Source organism: Poecilia formosa, unplaced genomic scaffold, assembly GCF_000485575.1.
Source record: "Poecilia formosa unplaced genomic scaffold, Poecilia_formosa-5.1.2 Scaffold415, whole genome shotgun sequence".
Lineage (NCBI taxonomy): Eukaryota > Metazoa > Chordata > Actinopteri > Cyprinodontiformes > Poeciliidae > Poecilia > Poecilia formosa.
In genome coordinates, this window is record NW_006800354.1 from 265998 (window position 1) to 288279 (window position 22282).

At 40.1% G+C, this 22282-nt stretch overlaps 2 protein-coding genes and 1 long non-coding RNA gene across 3 annotated transcripts in view; 2 read left to right on the forward strand and 1 right to left on the reverse strand.

Annotated features, from left to right (window-relative positions):
• LOC103155171 (semaphorin-4E) overlaps positions 1–11292 on the forward strand; it is a 20826-nt gene extending 9534 nt beyond the window's left edge. Inside the window, exons 2-14 of the mRNA XM_007576744.2 lie at positions 1456–1874; positions 2139–2281; positions 3653–3715; positions 4136–4234; positions 7232–7331; positions 7566–7676; positions 7781–7932; positions 8029–8201; positions 8434–8590; positions 8707–8929; positions 9555–9670; positions 10140–10359; positions 10443–11292. Of these exons, the coding sequence (XP_007576806.1) occupies positions 1766–1874; positions 2139–2281; positions 3653–3715; positions 4136–4234; positions 7232–7331; positions 7566–7676; positions 7781–7932; positions 8029–8201; positions 8434–8590; positions 8707–8929; positions 9555–9670; positions 10140–10359; positions 10443–11191 (2415 nt within the window). The 5' untranslated portion in view covers positions 1456–1765 and the 3' untranslated portion in view covers positions 11192–11292. The remainder of the gene's footprint in view (positions 1–1455; positions 1875–2138; positions 2282–3652; positions 3716–4135; positions 4235–7231; positions 7332–7565; positions 7677–7780; positions 7933–8028; positions 8202–8433; positions 8591–8706; positions 8930–9554; positions 9671–10139; positions 10360–10442) is intronic.
• LOC107833627 (uncharacterized) lies at positions 2289–3105 on the forward strand. Its single transcript, XR_001659384.1, has 2 exons — positions 2289–2634; positions 2723–3105. It is a non-coding gene; the product is annotated as an uncharacterized LOC107833627 (long non-coding RNA).
• An 845-nt stretch (positions 11293–12137) lies between the features above and the next one.
• On the reverse strand, positions 12138–21801 carry scamp4 (secretory carrier membrane protein 4). The gene is made up of 7 exons (XM_007576745.2): positions 21656–21801; positions 21093–21119; positions 20646–20774; positions 20372–20528; positions 18690–18791; positions 15931–16048; positions 12138–15286 (listed from the first exon to the last, which is right to left on the reverse strand). Exons 2-7 carry the CDS (start codon positions 21097–21099, stop codon positions 15098–15100), a joined length of 702 nt encoding a protein of 233 aa, XP_007576807.1. The 5' UTR covers positions 21100–21119; positions 21656–21801; the 3' UTR covers positions 12138–15097.
• Positions 21802–22282: the final 481 nt, after the last annotated feature.

The window sequence follows — 22282 nt, forward strand, 5'->3', positions numbered from 1 at the left end:
GTGTGTGTGTGTGTGTGTGTGTGTGTGTGTGCACGCGTGTGTGTGTTGGTATGTGTGCTGGGATAAAGGGCCTTGATGAATTTTGAATGAGGCCGCTCTGCACAGTTAGTCAAAACAGATTCAAACTCTTGGAAGAAGTGGTAACACTCACGCAGTGAGTGGCCATGATCTGCATGCATCATGCCCCAACCTAAGCTGAGCCCCCCTCCAACCCCTAACCCACCCACAGCCTCCGCCGCCCTCCACTTCTCTTCTCTCTCTCTCTGCAGCTTGAACCCCGCAGAGCCCAGAGGAAGCTGCTTCTTATCAGGGAGTGGGGTGGAGGGGGGGTGTGGGGGGACAGGAAGATGCTGTGAGAGTGTTGGTGGTGGGGTAGGAGGGCAGAGTGGCACTATGCAGATTTTCACTTGACATGGGCTTCCTTTGTGAAGCTGACTTGTAGCTACAGCTGTACGCGCTGCCAGACTCATAACAACAAAGTTACATTTGTCTCAGTTCGTTCAGTTCGAGGTTCTGATAAATGCCTCCTTCAGAATTCGGCGAGAAGGACACGTTCTTCCAGGACGTCGTCCTTCCCTTACGCCGTTTATTTCATCTTCTGAGGCTGCTGTCATTTTCTGCTCCAGTTTTGATCTTTTCTCTTTTTTGGGGGTTAAATCCATCTCCTTTGAGAGTGTCCCGAAGTTAGAGACTGGATTTTCATCTGCTCATGCAGTGCTTTGCAAAAAGAGCTTGAACTTTTCTCCTTTTCTGCCAGAAGAAAAGTACAAACTTCAATGTTTTATTGAGAGTTTGAGTGACAGAGCAAATAGAAGCGGGCCTTTATCACGTATCGTTTATCGTGATAAATTTCCTAAGATTTTGATGTATTGTTCTCACGATGTAGTCAGATAAAAAAAATTATTGCTCACTTCCTAATTTGACTGATCTGGAGCTATTTTGTACAGAAGAACTGGCAAAAGATTTCAACTCTAAATGTTGGTAGGAGACGCATCTGAAACGACTTGCTGCTGAAGGGTGCTTTTACAAAACACTGAGTTGGCCACACTTTCCACATTTTTATTTGTAAAAAATAAATAAATCATGTTTTTTTTTTCTTACATGCAGTACTAATAAAATGCAGACAGATTTGTGGTTTAAACGGTACAAATACTTTTGCGAGGCGCGGCACATCTATCCGTTTTGGGTTCAAACTTTGTCAAGGATAGAAAATGAGCTTCCTCGTTTCACCCCGGTTGTCCTCCCTGCGTAGTGATTATCCACCAGCATTCAAGCACATCACGGCAGAAAAAAGTGAAGAGAAATGAGGCGTAGGAGGCAAAGCTGCTGCCTTTTCAGTTTCTGAGGGAATATCTCTAAGAATTTCTTTTAAAATTCAGTGAGAAACTCTGTTTTTCTCTTTCTCTCACTCCCCCCCCCTTTGATTATTCATACATCTTCTTGTATCTTTGGCAGAACCCTGAGAATGAAGTCCTCCAGCATCCCCCAGCTGTAGCCGGGCAGCATGGCTCCTGCTCCTCCTTCCAGAGAGGACACCGGCAGCTCATTAGCTCTGCGCTGGAGGCTAACGCCGACATAGATTCTCTTCAACTTCAAATTGAACCAATTCAGGCTGGAGTCCTGGTTAAACATCTAAATAAGCTGCTGACAGGATCCATCCAGACTCAGGGGTTTTTCAACCATGCGCTACCTGTGACCTTTTTTTGGGCGTCAGAGCTGGACGGTGCGGCTCCTCTGCTCGTCGACCGACCCCAGACCCCGAGCCATGTCTCTTCTCTTAACTCTACGCATCGTCTGTGGATTGATGCTCCAGCATTACTTCAGTCCGCTCAGCGCTCAGTACTGCGTCCCACGGAAGACCGTCGACTACCAGAGTAAGTCACCGGCTCTCCATTAGACACGGGAACTTGGAGCAGTTTGATTCGTTGCATGCATTTGAATATTTTACGCATGATGTACGATCCCGATGGAAGGCTTTAGCTGCTTTACGTTCTTCTCTTTTCTGCTGCAAGTGACAAGTTTATTAGTTTCTCAACAGATTTGCATTTTACTTTTTGCTGTGAGAGCATTTTTTTTTTTCTTTTTTACGAGGAGTCGAGGCGATTGCGAAGCAGTGCAAACTTTTTCTCTCTGCCCAGGTCACCTGAATTTGTTCAAAGAAGATGGGATCTTCAATTACTCAACTATGCTGATCAGAGACGACCTGGGCGTGGTGCTGCTGGGGGCGAGAGAGGCTGTCTACGCTCTGGATATGAACAACATCTCGGACCAAAAGGCCGCGGTGAGGACCTGTGCAGAGTTATTGCGTCTGGAATAAGGAAAATGTCTGCAGAGCAGTTTACATATTAACTGCATTTCCCACTATCTCGCTCTTTTTTTACTGCACGGCGAAATGCTGCAGCAAGAAAGTTAATCCTTTGTTGAATTTTTATGGCGTTTTACTGCAGTGATTAGGCCAGAAGATCAAATATTTAGTGAGCTACTCAAGGCTGGACTTGCCTGGTTGCTTGAAGCAGTTTGCAGTTTTTTTTGTTGTTTTTTTGTAGACTTTGACCCCTTAGAAGTAGGAGAGTTTATGGTGGTGTGGAGGAAAACAATGGGAGAATTGACCTACAGACTTTCCCATTGAATCAGGTTACTGAATTATTTAAAAAAAAAAAAACAAATAATGTGCTGCTGTTGTCATAAGATTTAGTCTTTATTGTGTTTTGTTTCCTCTCAGTCCGTGAATGTCTTATGACCTCTGATACCTACATCACAGGTGTTGCGTATTTGTCTCGTGTTATTTCAGGTAACTAATGTCCTGGCATCACCTTCCTCTCCGTCTGATAACTATAGAGAGCACAATTTGCTATGTAATTTATGCAGTTGCTACTTAAATGTTGCAGCACTGACCAAATATTAAAGTCACTCAGTCTCATTATACACTATGCAGACACTCTGTCTGCATGGATAAAGACTCACTACCTCAACAATGAGGTTAAACTTGGACTGATGGCGCCTCCTCTCCACGAGTTCATTGTCTGCTAATTGAACATTAAACTTTTAGCCCAAGGTTGTGAGGTAATCATTAAACATGAGAAAACGAATAAACAAGACATCGCTGCAAAGAAAACCGATTTGATGATTTGATGTTCCACGTAATTCACTGATATTCCTGTTTAATGAATGTTTCGGAAACACGAGACAGATCTTCAGTGCACAGCAGTCTGACGAAAATAAAACTACATAAAAAAAATAAAATTATAGTGTATGTAAAAAAAAAAATAATTGAGTCTAGACTTTTAATAAAATAAAATTAAGTTCTGTTTTATTCAGGGGAGATTTTGTATTGTTATTTGGGGTCTTGTGCATGTAAAAAAAAAAAAAGAACAAAGAAAAAACAGCAAGAAAGTTTGATGATGGGACAAAACTTGCAAGAGCTCCACTGAAGTCAACAAAACTGTAGATTTTTGCTTAGTATTTTTAGTGTTTTTGCAAAGTTTCAGCAGATTCAAGAGCACCACTGGTGCGGCTCAATCAGCATTCTGAGCGAAAGTGGAATGACGGCCCTGTTAAAGGCAAACAAAACAATTTTAAATGGAAAATTGCTGCAGGGCTGCAAGACAATTACCGCATGCTTTGACAGGATCCTCTCCGTCTGTCGATGCAGGTGTATTGGCGAGTCACCGAGGAGAAGCAGAGGGAGTGCACATACAAGGGAAAACACGCAGAGGTTTGTCCTGCACCTTCCAAAGCAAAGCCCGTCTAATGTCTAATTCTGGAGCGAGGATGCAACCTAAAGGACGGCTGCTGCCTGAAAACCGCACTGCTGCCTCGGGCACTTTGTGTTAATCATTTATATGAGTTTAGGTTTTTTTTCTGTCTTTCTTTTTTCCTTTTCAAGTCTGCATGTAGAGCTCTCTTTGAAGTCCTGTGCCTATAGCTTTGAGCTGAACGTCCAAATAAAGACGCAGTGAGAAACCATTCACATTCACGTCCTTGACCCTTTGCCCATCAGCAGCTCAGCTCTGAGCAGCACGCGTTGCAACTGTACATGTTTGGCACGTTTGTGATTTGAGGGCTGAACTAATGATAAGCCGACCTTGGCGTTCCCTCTGATGGTGTTTTTTTTTTGTTGTTGTTGTTGTTGCAGGTGGAATGCCGCAACTACATACGGACGCTGCACAGCGTGAACGACACCACGCTCTACGTTTGCGGCACAAACGCCTTTTCTCCGGTGTGCGATTACATGGTAAGCGTGCTTTACTGAACCCATTAGATCTACAGGAGTGTAAAAACAGGCCCTTCTTTTGAGGTTTTTTGATGTTAATAATTTAAAAATATCTGCCCCACATAGAGAATGGTTCGAGTTGCGTTAGGTTTTGAAGAGCAAAAAAGGCTTTAAAATATTTTCTTTCTTGTAAGACTGCCCCTGAAACAATAAATTTCACGTCCTGCCTTTATTAGAACACATTTCTATTGTTTCTGACTTCCTGTGGTTGAGTTCCTTAGTTCATTCTGTGAGTGCACTGCTCTTTGCAAAAGTATTTATTTAGAGATTTAGGATGTTTCACATTTTGCCAAGTTACAACTTCAATCTATATTTCACTGGAATTTTATATGATAAATGAACTTTTTGGTAAACATACAAAATGCTTTCTGTGTGGTTTCTCAATGGCGAGTCCCCGACCTTGAGAAACCCCCCCTTTCTCTGCCAGTTCCTGTTTGGTAAATGTCAATAAAGGGTAAAAAAATATTAAGAAAAACTTTCCATGGTAGGATTATTAAACTAATTCGACCTGATGGGGAGGATAGATTGGGCCCCTAAGGGCATCTGCAAAAAAAAAAAAAAAACAACTGGCAAAATGTTTGACTCTAGAAACAAAAAGGTAGAAGTGGTAGCCAGTTCTACCGTATGCAAGGCAAAAAAGCTAACACGTTAACAATTTTGCGAGTAAAGGTGCTAAAAACATCTTCTGAAAAATGCTCAGCTTTTTCTTTTTTAACAAACTTTGAAGGAATTGCTTTATAAAGATGAACACTGAAGCTGTTTGCAAATGCCAGTCAAATTGGAGACAGTAAATATTTACAGCAGCAACATTATGTAAGTAGGGCTGCCTATAAATGACTACAGTGCTCATGCTTATTTTAACGAGGTAAGACATCAGCCACGGTACGACTGCAGTCACTCACACACTCTGACTATTTTTAGCAGCATTTGAGTGAAACTAAAATAAGGAATTGATCAAAGATGATCACGTTTTCATCCTGGCTAATTGTTGTCAGACACGGTTTCTGTTTTTTGGGGGCCGAATCGTAAGAATCAGCGGACAAAGAGGCTATTATGCCGAAGCCTTGTTTCACACCAACACGTTTGTTACCAGGAAACTCTTCCTCTTTCCGATGCAACATAGGAAGGAGACAACACATTTCTTTGTTCGACCCATTATTTTGATTTATGTCCCGTTTAATGCATTTTGGCAGCACATTCGCATTTCGGGGAACGGAGCGATCTTAGCTGCACACAGGGATGCTGTCTGAACTGAACAACTTTGTTTTTAAAAGTAGATGCAGTCTGACACACTGAGGCATCATAAAAAAAAGGATCTTTATTATCTGTTTTGTGCTTTGATTTAAAAATAATTTATTCTGTTTGACTTTGAAGTTAAGCTACTTTAGAGAATAGAAACCTCCTTTATAATAGAGTTGAAGGCAGAAGATGAGGCGCAGACAATGTATGAGCCTGAGAACATGCTCTAAAATCACAGTTACATATTTAAAGTAATGTTGGCTTCATGAAACATTTTAAAACTATTATTTTAGACAATACATATCCCCGGTAATGATTAATTTCTTCACATTTTCTTGGGTTGAAGTGGTAAGAAACAGGAAATAAGTGGTAAAACTCAGTGACCACTAATATTTTACAGAGATTCAGGCCATTAGCCTGAAGCTGCAGCTAAAAGTAACAGGCTTTAGGGTAAAAATCTTTATTCAATGTGATTTAAAGTTGTTGGGTTAAAACTGAGGTGTGCATATGACGGCAACATTACTGGCTAACATGTTTTCTGCATTGTACATTGCTGGCCACATTTATTGGTACCCCTGGTAAAGATACATACAAAAAAACCAACATAAAAATAAATTAATCTTTTATTGACAAACTTGGAAAGTGGGGACTTTATTTCCAACCTTTTTAGTCTTGTAACATTTTCCAACATTTGAGCATTCAGAGAGAGCGATCTTTGTCCATAATGCTCTCTTTTCTTTAGTCTTCTGTAATGTTTAGACTTGCATAGAAGGAGTCTGGTTGTTTTCAGTTCCGTTGTGTTTTGGCTCTATCTGTCGGACCAATGTCACGGTCATTTTGTGCTTTGCTTGCACATCCCATCAGATTTTTATTTGCACTTTAAAACGTTCTGACATTTTAAAGGGCTTATGCACAGCATGGTCTCAATGACATGACATGACATGACATGAGGTTGAGACCTGGAGTGTTTGTTTCCTAAAAATGTCAGTCTCGGTCCCATCTAACCGAGGACTTTTACGTTTACAGGTAAAAGTCCAAACTCCTCCACAGTTAAGTACATTTGTGATGGCAGCATTAGGACAGAAGAGGCTTTTTCACTTGGCGTCCATCTTAAGCGTGGCGCAGTTCTCCAGGGATGAGCTTTGGAGCTTTCTCCAAAGCTCATCTTGTCACTCTTGTGGTGACAAAATAAATATGAAAGTAGCAGTAGACCTTTTGAGTCATGTCACATTTACGCCCCAGGGAGACGGGCGGTAATGAATTGCTAAATAGAAGTTCAAAGAAACTCTGATTAACTTAAGAAAGTAAAGTATAAATGGAAAAAAAAAATCCAATTACATTTTATTTCAAAGGGATTTCTACAGGTTCCCAATAATTGTGCCACTGCTGAGTTAGTATAAGACAATTATTTCTTCAGATTAAATTTCCCCACTGAATAAATGTACTCAAATTAAATGGTTTTTCCTTCTTCTTCAGAGTGAGATTATCCTGCTGCAACAACAGATAAGATGGATTTATTTTGAGAGTTTTTTTTTATTTTTATTTAGTCCTTACCAGGGATGCCAATAATTGTGGCTAAATGTATTTAGCTTACTCTGTTATGCAACCAGTGAGCTCTTGTTTTAACTACCGTTCTCCACTGCCGTGTTGTGTCTGAATAAAACGTTTTCCATCTTTGTCCTGTTTCTGTCCTGCCCTTCGTCTCTTTGTTTCCGACAGACGTTTGCAAACGACCAGCTGACCCTGAAGGGAAAGCAGGAGGAGGGAAGAGGGAAGTGTCCTTTTGATCCCTTTCAGAGATACTCCTCCCTCATGGTCGGTGAGTGTCCACACAGATGTGAAACGTTTCGCACAGCATTCATGCTCCGTGCAGTTGGTACGCTTAGCGCTTGGTGGAGCCTCCTCAGTCTGCATACAGTCCATGCTAATAATATGTCAACATGCAAAGTTCGCCCAGTTCATTAGAGGGTATATTAATGCTTTATTGTTTTATTTTTGATGAGGACGAAGGATTTCCAGGAATGCTTACTCCTCTATTGTTCCTGTCCAACAGGAACTGAGCTGTACTCTGCTACATCCATCAACTTTCTGGGCTCTGAGCCTGTGATTCTGCGCAACTCAAATTTGCCTCTTCGCACCGAGTTTAAGCGCTCCTGGCTCAGTGGTGAGTTAAGTTGCTAAATAACCCAATAAAACATCTTTAAAAATATGCATTTAGGTGTTTTTATTCACGCTGTTGGGTTTTTATTTGTGACCATTTGATTTTAGAGCCAAACTTTGTCTACATGGACTTCTTGGAGGAGAGCGTCGACAGTCCCGACGGGGACGACGACAAGGTGTACATGTTCTTCAGCGAGAACGCCATGGAGTACGACTTCTACAGAAAAGTCGCGGTGTCCAGAGTGGCGCGCGTCTGCAAGGTATCACGGCAACGCAGCGTTGCACAAGAGCGCTGGAGGCGACGTCCGAGCCAGGGTTGGGGTTAAACATGGCGGCTTGTTGTTGTCTTCATTTAGGGAGATATGGGCGGCATGCGGACGCTGCAGAGGAAATGGACCACGTTCCTGAAAGCCAGTCTGGATTGTTCCTTCCCTGAACCCAGCTTGCCCCCCATTGTCCAGGACGTGTTCCTGCTACGGCACAAAGACTGGAGGAAGAGCGTCTTCTACGCCGTCTTCACACCTCAGTCGTGAGTGTTTACTGTCGGAGCCACGCGGTTTTTATGGCTGCGTGTGGGTGTTGAATTTAGTTAAGGAGGCTGCTGATCTGTCAGACTGGAAGAAGAATCAAAAGCATGAAGCTGAATAAAAATCTATAAATTATGGAGCCTGTGTCGGGGGAACGGGAGACAAAAGAAAACCCTTCTGTTGTCGTTAATTTGTTCATGTTTGCTTGGCATAATTCTCCGCTGTGTGTTTCAGGAGCTTGTCTCAGATCTCTGCGGTGTGTGCATTCAGCGTCTCGTCGATTCGAGAAATTTTCAACGAGGGAAAGTTTAAGACATCTGTTGCCGTGGAGACGTCCCATGTGAAATGGGTGATGTACACGGGGGAGGTGCCGGAGCCCAGACCGGGAGCGGTAGGTCGACGGAGCTTTCTGCTGCCTGAACTCGTGATGATAAACTCACACAAATCAAGTTTGGGGGTGGGGGAAAAATAAAAATAAAAATGTTTTTAATTTGCTGCCATTTTCAGTGCATCAACAATATGGATCGTAAAAAGGGGATAAATGGCTCCCTGGATTTACCGGATAAAACCCTCCAGTTCATCAGAGACCGGCCCCTGATGGACGAGGCTGTTCGTCCGCTGACTGGGGGCCCGCTGCTGCTCAAGAGGGGACCCTTACTGACCCGAATCGTGGTGGACAGCGTGCTGGCTCTGGACGGAGACACTTACAACGTCATGTTTATCGGAACTGGTAAAACAATTCAGGCTTCGTTAATATCTTGTCTTTTTTTTACAGCCATGAACATGGAAGTATTTATGTTCTGTACCAGCGTAGAGTGGTTCATCAAAAAATAAAAATAAAAAAAAATACAGATTTAAAAAGCATAATGCGGTAACTCTGGAGGAGCTGCAGAGATTCACAACTTTGGTGATGGAAAGTGTTGATAAATCTGATAATTATGGAAGAATAGCAAGAATAAAGCTGTTGTTGAAAGAGAGCAATAAGGTCTTTTTCAAATGTATAAGATTTCATGCAGGAAACACTACAAACATCCTGTTCTCTGGTGAAAAGATAAACTGACTTGTTTGCTGCAAAACAGAGTTAATAGAAAGATTGATGAAGTGACGTATTGGGCCATTCTGGAAAACGTTAGAGCGGGACAACAACGACCCTAAACATGCAGCCAGAGACAAAATGAAGGAGTTTTGATCAACACATATTCACGTTTCAGAATGGCCCTGTCAAAGTCCAGACCAGTTGAAACTGTGGCAAAATACGTATATTTTAATATCCACTTCACAAATATGCCCTGCTCTGTGTTGATGTAAAATCCTAGTAAAGTATATTAAAGGCTCCTGTTTTGTCTCCTTGACAGAAAACGGCTACATTCAGAAGGCCGTCAACTTTGACGGAGAGATGTTCATCATCGAGCAGATTCAGGTGTACGAAAACCCCGAGGCCGTCAAGGTCTTACGCCTGTCATCAAGCAAGGTAACAACGGTAGCATGTAAACCCGTCGCAATAAGCAATTAGTCAATTAATCGCATGATGTACTAAAATGAGCGTAATAATTTCTATTCTGATCATTTAATATTTTTTAGAAGGGTCATTTTGTTTGCAGAAGCTTTATAGTCCATTTTATTTATGGTTTTGTTTGTGTGTGGTTTTTGTTTGTGTTATATTTATGGTTTTGTTTTGGTTGTTGTTGTTTTATTTTGACAATTTAAAATATCTTCCAGTTCCAGGGTTGAGTGTTCTTTGTAAAATTAAAGTTTATTAGTCTTGCATTATTATTCCATTGTCAATACATTACCTGAAAACGATCTCAAAACAACATTATTGATCGTCGCAATAATATCTGGGACAATTTAGCGTCCAGCAACATTTGTCATCATGGCCTAAATGATGAGGACAAAACATAAGTGGCTAAATATTTAATATAATATTTCTGTTTCCAAAGGGTCAACTCTACGCCGGTTCTGAATCTGGTGTCGTCCAGATGCCGGTCAGTAACTGCAGTCGGTACCAGTCTTGTGAGGACTGCATCCTGTCCAGGGACCCTTACTGTGCCTGGGACTCGTCCGCTGAGCGCTGCTCCTCCGTCTCCTCTCTGTCTGCGTCCCCCGAAGCTGCAGTCCAGAGTCTGAAGGAGGGGAGCGTGTCACAGTGTCCTCCAGCAGGTGCGTCCGTCATGACTCCTGCCAATTTTATGAGTGTGAGGTTGGGCTAACCTCTTTGCTTTTGTGTGCGATGACGTTTACAGATCCAGTGCCAGCTGTGGACGTTGCTCTAATTCCAGGGAACAACATCCAGCTGCCTTGCCAGCGTCACTCCAACCTGGCGGAGGTCCACTGGAGGTTCGCTGACCTCCGGGTTGTATCTACGCACAAATACTACATCTACAGCGACGGCCTCCTCATCCTGAACACGACCGCGTCGGACGCAGGCTCGTACTTCTGTGACTCGGTGGAGCAGATCAACAGCAGGACGTACAACAGGACTGTGGCCGTTTATCATTTACAAATCTCCTCTGAGCCAGTCAGCCCCGCTCCCGGCATAGCAGCCACAAAACACTTCATTCAAACGCCGAAAACGGCTGCAACTGGGTCACAGCCGGACCTGGGCAGCGAGGACCCGCTGACGCCTGAGAATCAAAGCGACTCTGGGAGAATGAGCCGCCTGGAGGCGGCCGTGGCTCTGCTGTCGCTGCTGTGCCTCGCTCTCATCGCCGTCGTACTGTGGTTCTGGAAACGAGGGCACTGGAAGTGCTCCGGGTTGGCGCAGACATCCAAGGGCGGCGAGGGGAAGCAGCAGCCGTCGTCGGACTACACACACATTCAGAACAGAAACTCTGCGATTAAGCTCCTGGGGGCGGAGGCCGGACCGTGCACCGCCAACAATAATCACACCACTGTGGACTTCAAAAAGAACGGGGAGTACCACTTCCCACCTCTGGCCAGCATTTCAAGTCTGAACGGTCTGGGGTACATCCGTGACGAGTCGGAGATTTGACTCTGCTGAGGCTTCAGTCCTCGTTCTGCATCGGTGCAATAATGATGTACTTGCAATGTGTTGTTCAGGTACGTCTCAATAAACTGAAATTCAAGCAAAAAGCTTATTTCAGTAATTCAGTTCAAAGTCATGTGGTGTGTAGACTCATAGCACACAGAGAAGTGTTTGTTTTAGTTGACTTTGATAATAGAATACAAATAAAGTTTTTACTATTTATTATCCATCAATTGTCTGATGGTTGGGCTACTGAGGCCCGTCTCCAGTGATCATTGGGCATGAGACAAGAACTATAATAAATATATAATTATAATATAAATACAATATAATGGCTTTGCTTCACAATTGTCCCCGGGCTGTGATGATCCCTGATGCTTTTCCTACCACACTTTTTCCTTCCACTCAATTTTCCATTAATATGCTTAAACAGTTCTCTGAACTTTAGTGGCTTACCTTCAATCAATGACTGACTCCTGAACAAATGTCAAATCAGCGGCATTTCCCATGACTGTAGAGGCCATAACATGATCTTAAAATGTTTTTTCATTAATTATTATTATAAATGTTTTTTTATCCCTAAATTACAAAATAGACACATATATATGCATAGTTTCCCGTTCTGAACTGAACTACTGAAATAGATGAACTTTCCACAGATCTTCCAGTTTGTTATATATATATATATATATAGTTTCCCCTTTCTGAACCGAACTACTGAAATAGATGAACTTTCCACAGATCTTCCAGTTTGTTGAGATACGCCTTTAGATGGTAAATGGGTTCCTGGTTCTTTCCTGGGTGATTTCCAATGTCTGTTCAGGAAGCGGATATTCACTAAAAAGACATGTAACTTGTTAAATATCTGCTCCAGAAATGTTTTTTACAGTCATATTTTTGTATAATCCCAATCTGTGAATACGATCTGTGTAATATTTATGTACAGTCAAGCTTTTTTTTTTGACTATTTATTGGAGGAAATTCCCATTTTCTATTTTTACCCTCTAATCTTTGAAATGAACATGTAGCATCTTGGTGACCGAACTTCAAGCTTAATTCATTTCATGGATCCTGCTGTATGAAATCAACAGGGGTAATTTTTTTCATTGCTCTTTGGTTGAGTTAATCTTCCTGCCTCTACTTTTTCACCACTCATTCAGTAAAAAAAATAAAAAATAAAAGCCACATGTAATTAACTACTTCTTAACAAATATCACCATTTTGTTTCGATAATTACATCCTAAAGCTCCAGTAGGAAGGCGGTTCTTTTATTCCTTTCGGTGGGGTTCGCACAGCTTTACTTCAAATTGTAAATTTGTGTTAAACTAAAAAAGACACAGCTGTTGCAGGAATGTACGGGTGTGGGTGTAAATTTCTGGTGGCATATCAATAAAAAAATAAAAATATGGGAAAATGGGGGGGTTTGACCTGGAAACATTGCCTTGTAAAAATGAATACGGTAATAAAATTTTTTTTTTGTGATTTCCTTTTTTCTTACAGTTGAGTCCTTTTGAGATTTCTCTTATTGGGGAGATGGTGATTTAGGAAGACTTGAGAACAGAAGAACTTAAATCTCACTGTTCTCAGGTGAGAACAGTGAGATGAGTGACAAAAATCTTTTTTTTTTTTTTCCACACACCTACACTTGAATCCTGTTTCATCTCATACAAGTGTTGATATAAAAGCGATGCGTCGAGATTCCCATTAAATATTTACCAGTGTGGTATAAAGAAGTTATCATGTACATAATTAGGGATCAAAATTGCTTCTGGGAGATAAAAAAAATTAAAATAAAAAATTGCTGCTGCTGTTGAATACATGCGTTATTTCAATACTCCATCAGCCAATTGCAGCTGGTGCCACAAGGCTTAGAAAGTCTGGCTCATACTGATTTATCAGCAATGTTTGCAGTTCATGAATCCCAGATGTCACTAAAGCAGTTGGTGTCATCCAGACGCCAGATCTTTTTAAAGTTAAAAATGCAAGAATGGAAAAGTTTGGCAAACTGTAAAATTATTTTCTCATGTTACAAATTCAAACTTCATAGTATCTTATTTAGTATTTATGACACCAACACAAAGTAGTACATAATCACAAAGCAGAAAATTAGGCATGATTTTGAAAAAAAGAATTAAATCTGCCTTGAGTTAACATTGTGTTGCGGCTACAGCTGCAATCTTTTGGGGATTAAGTCACTGCCAGCCTTACATATCTATAAATATTTCCTCACTCTTCTTTGCAAAATAGCTCAAAAACTAATTGAGAGTGAGTGGAAATCATACATGGGCAACAGTTTATAAATTTTGTAGTGGATATACATTTGGACTTTGACTAGACCCATTCAAAAGATAAACATGCACTAATTAATTAATGCCTATTCCTCAGTAACTCTGGTCTATCACTGACTCTGATAGACCAGAAAACCAAGTGTCAAATTTCTTCTGCTTCAAAATAATGCTTCGATTTGAGTCCCAACAAAATACTCCGACATTTGGCTTTCAGATTTAACAAAGTACAGAAAACAAAATATGACACAACACATTGTGACAAAGCACAAAAGTGGTGCATTCTTCTGCTGTGGCAATGCTTCATGGAAGAAGCAAACTGTGATACGAACTGCAGTTAAACAGTCCAATGTGGTGGAATAAACCAGAAACGCTGTGTGAATAAAGTAATTTATTGAAATGTCACGACATGTATAGAATACTTTCACACGTACGCTTTATTTTCTGAAACCTAATACAGAAGATTTAAGACGTTACACTTGGCAGTTGTCCTCGAAGGACACTTTAATAACAAGAAAAAGTAAATAAAATGTCAAAATCTACAATGGAGGCACCGTCTTTTTCCTCTTAGTTGAGATGTGGAGTTCAGGCATGAGATGTGAACTTCAGGCAGGCTTTGACAGGCGCAAGATTAGATTTTAATTCCATACATAAAAAGCATGTTGGAAGGACAAAAGTCGAGTCCAACTCAGAATTAGCCTGCAGTTAATCCATTGATCCATGCAGGTTTCAATCAGTCTGGATATTGGAAGCAAGATACGAGCTCATTTCAGATGAATGTTTTAGTGGCCACATGCAAGCCTGTTGTGATTAAACACAAAATCTGTATCTGGTGGAAAGTGAAAGAAACGACAACGATGGCAGCAGGAGATAAAGATGCTTTCATCCACTGAAAGCAAACAAAACTCAGCTGTTCTGGCTGCTTAGGGTGTGAAAGAGGAGGAGTTAAGTGTTTTGGCATATCAGTGCTCAGTAAGAAATCAAACAGAAAACCTGCTTCACTGAAGCATACGATTAGTTCAACAAAAAACAAATTGCAGCTTTTGTTAAGGCGGGCGCAAGTCAAGCGGGAGACTTTAAACATGCAAAATCTGCAACAGTAAGGCAAGCATGGAAGCATCGCTAACAAACCAAACTTATAAAATTATGAAAAAAACAAAAAAAAACAAAAAAAACCCCAATCACCCTTGCTACGTTATGTAGCATGCAACTTTGTAAAAATCCTAACATTACACAGATCCATAAGGCACACTTTCTTCACTTTGCTTTAAAGTGATCACTCATTTTGTTTCTGCATGTCTGCAATCCATTAAACCTTCAAAAGCAAATCTTTAATTTAAGTCTAAGACTATATTTGTTTTTGTTGTTTTTTTCTTATTAACCTTTTGTAAACAAAGTAGAAACAGAATGGCACACTTTGAAGGCAACCTTCCAAACAGTTTCAGGTTGATGAAAAAAACTTTCAAATAAGAAAAAAAAAACTTTCATAGCTATTATTTTACTTAAATTTAAAATAACTGTCTAATCCATACTTTGAGAGTGACATGCTGATTTGTTTTGAAGTGCTTTTGTCAGCATTGTGGAAATGACCGATCATCTGTCTCCCCCTAGTGGCGAACCTCAGCCATCACCAGTGGCTGTTGTCAGGGTAACTGGGCACCGCGGTGGGGTACTGAGGCAAAGTCGGGCCCTGGGCCGTCTGAGCGACGGCGTCGAAGGCTGCTTCCCTCACCGGGGCGCTCTTCCACAGCCCTGTGCTCCACTCCTCCTGAGCGCGCTGCATGCTGCCGCCGCCGCCGCGGTACATCCTGTGCACCTGGGACACGAAAACAGGAGGAAACGTTGTGACTTTGGCGAACAGGGACGTCTCAATTAATTAGAGTGACACTGAAAAGTTAATGCATTGTAGAGATTGGGAGATTTATTTCTGGTCATTTTGTTGACGACAGCTAAAATGGATTTATAAAATAAAAAGTAATTTAATCCCTGAGGTGGTGCTTGGGTCTTTTGGACCAGTCTACGTGTTCTTCTGACAGCTGATGCTCTTCTTGAAGCCGTCTTCACAACATGGAGTTAATATTTGTAAAAGATTAGGTTACAAGAGAAATTAATCTAACACCAAAACCTTAACTCTTCCCAGAAGGCCAGGTTAGTTTAGTTATATTACTTCCCTAAATTAACAAAAATCATCATTTAAAATCTGTTTTTGCATTTTTATCAAATTTGATTGATGATCTGGACCCCCAGGCACCCTCCCCCCACCAAAAAAAAAAAAATCCAAAACAGAATAAATACTATATGTAAAGGAAGCAAAACACTTTTTCTCAAAATTAGAAAAATACATCAACTTTTCAATGATTTTCTAATTGACTGAGATTCGCCCGTATTTTTGACTTCTGTCGATAAACTCAAAAACTACGCTGAAGGGTAAAAATCGCTTCTAGCTTGTTGTTCACTCACCTTAATGAGGACCAGTGCCATTAGTGCGGCCACCACAGTGAAGAGCAGCGTTGTGATAAGCATCACTATAGCGGAGCCCACATTTTGGCTGAAAAACATCACTGTGGCAATCCAGCCGCTTTGTGTCGGTGAGGATGAGATGGAAGTAGTACGAGTTAGTGTATCAGACAGTGAGCACACACAGCAAAGTGGATTTAATACAAACATTATTAAGCAGTGAGAACTGAGATGCGGTGACACACTCGATAATCAAATGAGTCATTATTAAAACCACGAGTGAACAGTACAGTCACAACAAGCATGTGTGCAGTTCTCTTAATTGTGTGTAGACTGCCAGAGGGAACATGCTTTGTTTTGGATGTTTATTAGGCAAAAAAAAAAAAGGAAAAAATTATTTAAAAATTTTTTTAAAATTGAAGCAGATATGTTGCAGGGAAAAAAAACTGGATATGCAAAAAAGAATTGCTAAGTTTGCTGAGAAACCACCTTCTTCACTCTTTTACAAGGCTGGAGAAATTTCATCAGAACACAGATTTCATCAATAAAACAGTAAAACCCTCAAGCACACACAGCTGGAGAAGTATGCAAAATGACTGGATCATCAACAGAGCAATTCATCATTTTCAACTTTTCCTTAAAGTCAAAAATGCGTACGATTCAGAGATTACATTTTTACGTTTTACAAGGACCTGATGCCGTCGTCTGCTGTGTGTGTCTTTACTAAGGAGAGATACAAAAATAAAAGGTGGCTTAAGAGATTACTTAGGCAGCTGACAAGAGCAGAGTATAAAGGTCTGTGGCCGATGCTCTAATGTGGTTTTTCTAGAGAGAAATCTCACTGAAGGGAAGGAATGCTAAACTAACATTCTGAAGTTACTTAAAATATTCACATGATGAACATCTTACAGCAGAATAAATTCCTTTTAATGCAGTAAGAAGCTTAACTGTGCTTCTTATATCAGGCTGTGCCGCCTGCTAGCATAAATAGCTAACTGCACCTCGGCTTAATGCATCTAGTTTGTGGTAAAGATGTAGTTCAACACCTGACGGAAGAGCACCCAGTTAAAAAGCCATTCGTGCGTCGTTCTTTCACACAGATTGATGTGTTTGTATTTTAAATTAATCTAGTAGATGCTAAAACATTGATTTAAAAATAAGGATATATATATTTTTTAGGTGTTTTCAATTTTATTTCTCCCAGAGTAAAGTTTTTCCGTCACTCTTGCAAGCTGAACCTCGACATGACCTGGTTATCATCAATCTAACCCAGGTCTGAATATTTATGATCTCAAAACCACCGGATTTTTCATCACGCTGCGTGGTGGAGAGTCTGATTAACAGATGAAAGAGAAAGTGCCAGAATGACACAGCATCACATTTCAGTCTTTCGATACTGAGTCATTAGAACAATTAGTATCACCAATAAGTGATGGTTTTAGGTCATGGGTACAAATATGTGGAGAACCACGAAAAAGGTTGCAAATATTCTAAAAATCTGTGCTAAGAAAAGAAGTGAATACGTAGAGGCAAAGGGTTCTCTACAGATAAGAGCAAAAAAATAGGATTAATTACTATGACAATATTTTAACTTCTTTAATTTGGGGAAAACCAATAATTAAAAGACAATTCAAGCATTGTTTAAAATATATATACAATTTGAAAGTATCCCTTTGCAGTTTAGCTAAATGGTTAACAACATAACACTTAGCATACAAGTTGATATCCTTTATGGAAGTGTGCTTCAGCCAGGCAGCCATTTTATTTTATTTAAATATAAGTGCTCATCTTTGTGTGCTTCCATTTGCCTGTCAGCTTTTTGATAATGCAAATAAAAAGTCACTACTGAAGGACACATAAAGGGTCATTCTACACTAAAACAAACCATCTTTTAAAACAAACATGGATCTACTGCATACCAAACATATTTTTTTACAGTGTAAACAAAGATCCGCTCTATGCAGATGTGTTCAGCAGCAGCCCTGTACAATATTTATCTTTCTGGTAATTTTGCATAAAATTTTCTTAAGTGATAATCTACAGACGAAGGGAAGGTTGCCACGGTTTCTGGACTTTTTTTCTGCTCTAATTGCCAGCTTCAGTCCGACTCCACGATGACCTGTGTTAGCATTAGCCACATTAGCATCCAGTGCCTTTAAACCTAAACGTGGGCATAGCAAAGAAGCGCTCTGGTTTGTTTTATTGCTTCATTACTTCACAGCCGACTGAGCTGTCAGCTGATTCACAGTTTCCTCCATTAATTTGTGCCACAGAAGGACGAAGCGCGTCTTGACGATTGAGCTCAGACCAACAGAGCGCCATCATATCCCAAAAGCTAACATCTAACATCTACCTAGGAGGTTTTCTACTTCACTGCTGTAGACTAAGGAGCTTTACTGACCTTTTTAGGTTTCTCTAAAACATCAGAGTCGTTCGTTGAGTTAGCGTTAAATTGCTCACCTTGTCTATCCTCCCATGTTTACACATTAAATATTAGGACAGTAATGGCACAACAAACCTGTCGAACAGCTGTGTACTGTCACGATACAACACAAATGACAATGGAGTAGAGTCTGAACAAGTTCAATCTAAATATCTTTGCTTTCATTTTAAGTAAAATGTCTGATAACAGAGTAGACGTAAAGTAAAAAACAACTAGATAGCAAAATTCCTTGAGATTATCTCTGATAAAAAACAAACAAACAAACAAACTGGTGGACAAAACAGACAAAGTCTTGACAGTAAGTTTGGTCCAGACTCACCATGTTCCCCATCCAGAGATGCCTATAGCCTGGATAACGGTCAAGACACACTGAAGGAAAAAGATGAAGAAGAAGGCCATGAAGTTGAAGGAGCTATCAGCCCTGTGAACGGCAAAGGGAAACACAAAGTCATGATGCCGGAGAGATTCAGAGCAGCTCCATTTTCTTTGATTCTAACTTTTTATGTGAAAATCTGACGCTACGAAACGTGATACCGTCAACAAAACAAGCAGTGGAAAGACCAGAAAAGCCAGGCTACAAATTTTACATGGAAAGGAAAAAGCTCCTCTGACAGAGATTATCACTCTACAACTGTATCAATGCTGATATCAACCAAATATCTGAAAATAATCAGCAATGATTATGCAAGAAGAATTTACATATTTTGGGTTTTTTTCCCCCCACATTTTGTTATATTACAACTGCAAACGTCAAGATATTTTAATCTGGGGTTTTTTTTTATGACGGACCAACACAAATTAGCAAGTAAAGTGAAACAAAGTGAAACTCAGATCAGAAACCGTTCTAAAGATAAAAATCTGAACAGTGTGATGTGCATTTTATGCCAGTTCACTTGACTCAGAAACTTTTAAATGAAAATAAACCCGACTAATTATTTTCAAGAGTCAACTAATTAGAAAACAGAGGTAATCTCAGAAGCTTTCAACATCTCACAGAGAACTGTGTATTGCACACGTGTCAAACCTGAGGCCTGTGGGCCAAATCTGGCCCACCATAGCTTTGTACGTGGCCTTCCGGATTCTGCACTAAACACCAAGTGTGCTTAAATATTATGTTATCAGTCGAATCAGTGCAGTTTTTTTCTGTTTATTGCTAAATTATATCAATCAGTCCCTTCAGTTTCTTGAGAGTTATCGTGGAGATTCACGCAAAATCAACAAATCCCTGCTCTTTTGTTGCGCTAATACATAATTGGGACTTTATTGCATATTATTCTCAAAAATTGTCAAAAACTTTCTTACTTGTACTAAACAGCTGCCTCAGCTTTAACTGATGTCAGATTATATAATCCACGATCTGTACAGCGAGTAATAAAAAGTTGCGTTTACCGTCATAAATAAGTGCAAATATTGCAAATATTTCCAAATTAGCACCACAAACTCATTGATTTTTATAGCCAAAAATCACAAAAAGAATCACAAAATCCTGAAGGTACTGAAAGGATGTTCAATAATATTATTTCATTTTAAGAATTCACTGATATTTTAACAGTTTGGTGAACAGGTTTTATCGGTTCATTGTGGCACAACCAGCCCTTTAAGAGCATTAATGATCTTGATTTGGCACGAAATGAACAAAAGAGTGACAAGACCAAGTGTGAAATATCTGTAAGTACCAAACAAAACACCATGCGAGGCAACCAGACCCCCCAAAACCTAGCGCTGCACATCACTTGAACACACCTAGAGAAGCATGGTGGGGGCAGCGTTATTCTGTGGCAATGCTTTTCTTCAACAAGCACAGAGCACGTGGTCAGTGACATAATAGATACAAATATTAGACAAAATCCCAGTAAAAACCACAGTGAGATTTGTGGTTGCAATGCGACAACATGAAAAGGTTCGAGAGGTGTGGAAACACTTGAGGCGTACACCGAGTCCTGATTTAATCGCAGCCTTTACTAACAACCAACATGTTTTGATAGGATTTAAACCACTTACCTGAAAGCTTTGTAGAGCGGTCGGAACCAACATGTGTAGCTGCAGGGGCTGAAGAGAAGGAGCCAGAGCAGAGAAAAACCAAAGTTTGTGGCACTTCCCCCTCCAGCCCACCAAGCAATGCATGAAATGACATTTATGCACAGTGTGGCCGAATACACTGAAGACCAGAAGGGGAAAAAGGCGGGAGGGTCGGAGGAAAGAGGAAGTGAGTGATTTTGAGATTAAGGAAAAAAGAACATTTTCTTTATGATAAATGTGTGCGTTAACTACTTACTCATCCAAAGCTTGTAAACTCTCTGCACCAGCTGCTTGTGAGTTGCAGGGATTTCTTCATCGATGTTTTGGTAAAAGCATGGCTTTAGTCTTAAGAACTTTGGCAAGGGAGGAAAGTTATTTACCCGCTCTAAAAGAGGAAGCACAGATTCACAGTCATTCCTACTGCATTTTTGTTTAAGAATCCAAAAGTTAGGAAAACGTTAACTTCTAGATTAATATCTTCATCGATCCATTGATCGATGAAGATCAATGGATCTTCATCCATTGATGAAGATCCATGGATCTTCATCAATGGAAATCCACTCCCTTTTTTGGGTGGGGAGTGAATTCCTATTCACGGATTAATGAAAACATAATCCATGAATATAGATTAATATTAATCCATGAATAGGAATTCATATAGGAATAATAGGAATAAAAATTGAATTAACACATAAACACAAACCTGCCATGTTGAAATTCCCCTTCCTTCCTAAATAACAGGAACACACAGATACAACATATGTAAATATTCATATATATTTAATAATTCTGTGAATTAGTAAATATATTCATAATTATTCATACTATCAATTTGCATGCTATGCTGTTCAACAACAGTAATTACAACAATAACTGTAATTTCAGGAACACATATTTACGTCTTTATATATAATTTTTATATAATTAAAAATGTGTCTAAATACAATCAGCGAGAAACTCCTTTCTGCCCATTTCGACTTTGGTCAAACTGGTGACTAATTTTACAACCAAGCAGTAACTTGTGCACTCATCTAACCCATTCAAAGTTATCTAATGTTCACGCTGCAAGGATAGCAGGAATGAAAAAGCAGCTAACTCGCTCTGTTGGTACAGGAGTCCAACCACGATGAGCAAAGAAGAGCGTCAATTATCTGTTTATATTACATATTTGCTTTGTTTGAGCAATTGTCTGATAGCGGAAAAAAGTGAAACTCTTCCGGCCATGACGCGGATGCAAGACGTTATTTAAATAAATGCTACTTTTACCAGGTTTAGACGTTTCTCCTCACGTTTCCGTCGACAAATCCAGGGATCCTCGAAACAATCAGGATGCGCTTTTTCGACCCCAGTCAAACGCTTTGCGACTGTGCTGCACCGTGTATTATTTTGTAGTTTAATACTATTCTCTTTGTTGACATGGCCCTTTCAGGGGCGGTGAACAGAGAACTACAGTTTCCAGAATTCACGCGAGCGGTAAACGGAAAACGCGTGACTACAGCGTGATTACGTTCCTCCGTCTCCACCCAGTTCATAAACAACTGGAAACAATTTTAAGAAACTCTTGTAAAACTTTTGAAAACATGATCCAAAAATTCTCACTGAGTTGAGCAAAACTGTATGTTTTATAATCAAGATATTATAATTAAAACTATTATTTTATTTAAATAAGTTCCATTAGAAGAATTATAATCTTAGATTAATATCACACATATCTTTATTCATCTCGCTTTCATACATGTCCTTACTTAGAATACGTTTCAATTTACTAACAAAATTTATCATTTGTCTCAACACACTCTGTCCATGGTCAAATCGCCGCCATATTGACTAGCATTTCTGCTAACATACGGTCATTCTCAACATATTGGAATTGTGCTTGCCCGAGTGGTATTG

Bases quoted from the DNA above. Each gene is read 5' to 3' on its own strand.
- scamp4 (XM_007576745.2), bottom strand. The intron at 20,529-20,645 runs GTAAGTAGTTAA...TCTGGTCTTCAG, and splicing joins AGTTTACAAGCTTTGGATGA to TGTATTCGGCCACACTGTGC. The intron at 15,287-15,930 runs GTGAGTGAACAA...TTCGTGTCCCAG, and splicing joins TGGCACTGGTCCTCATTAAG to GTGCACAGGATGTACCGCGG.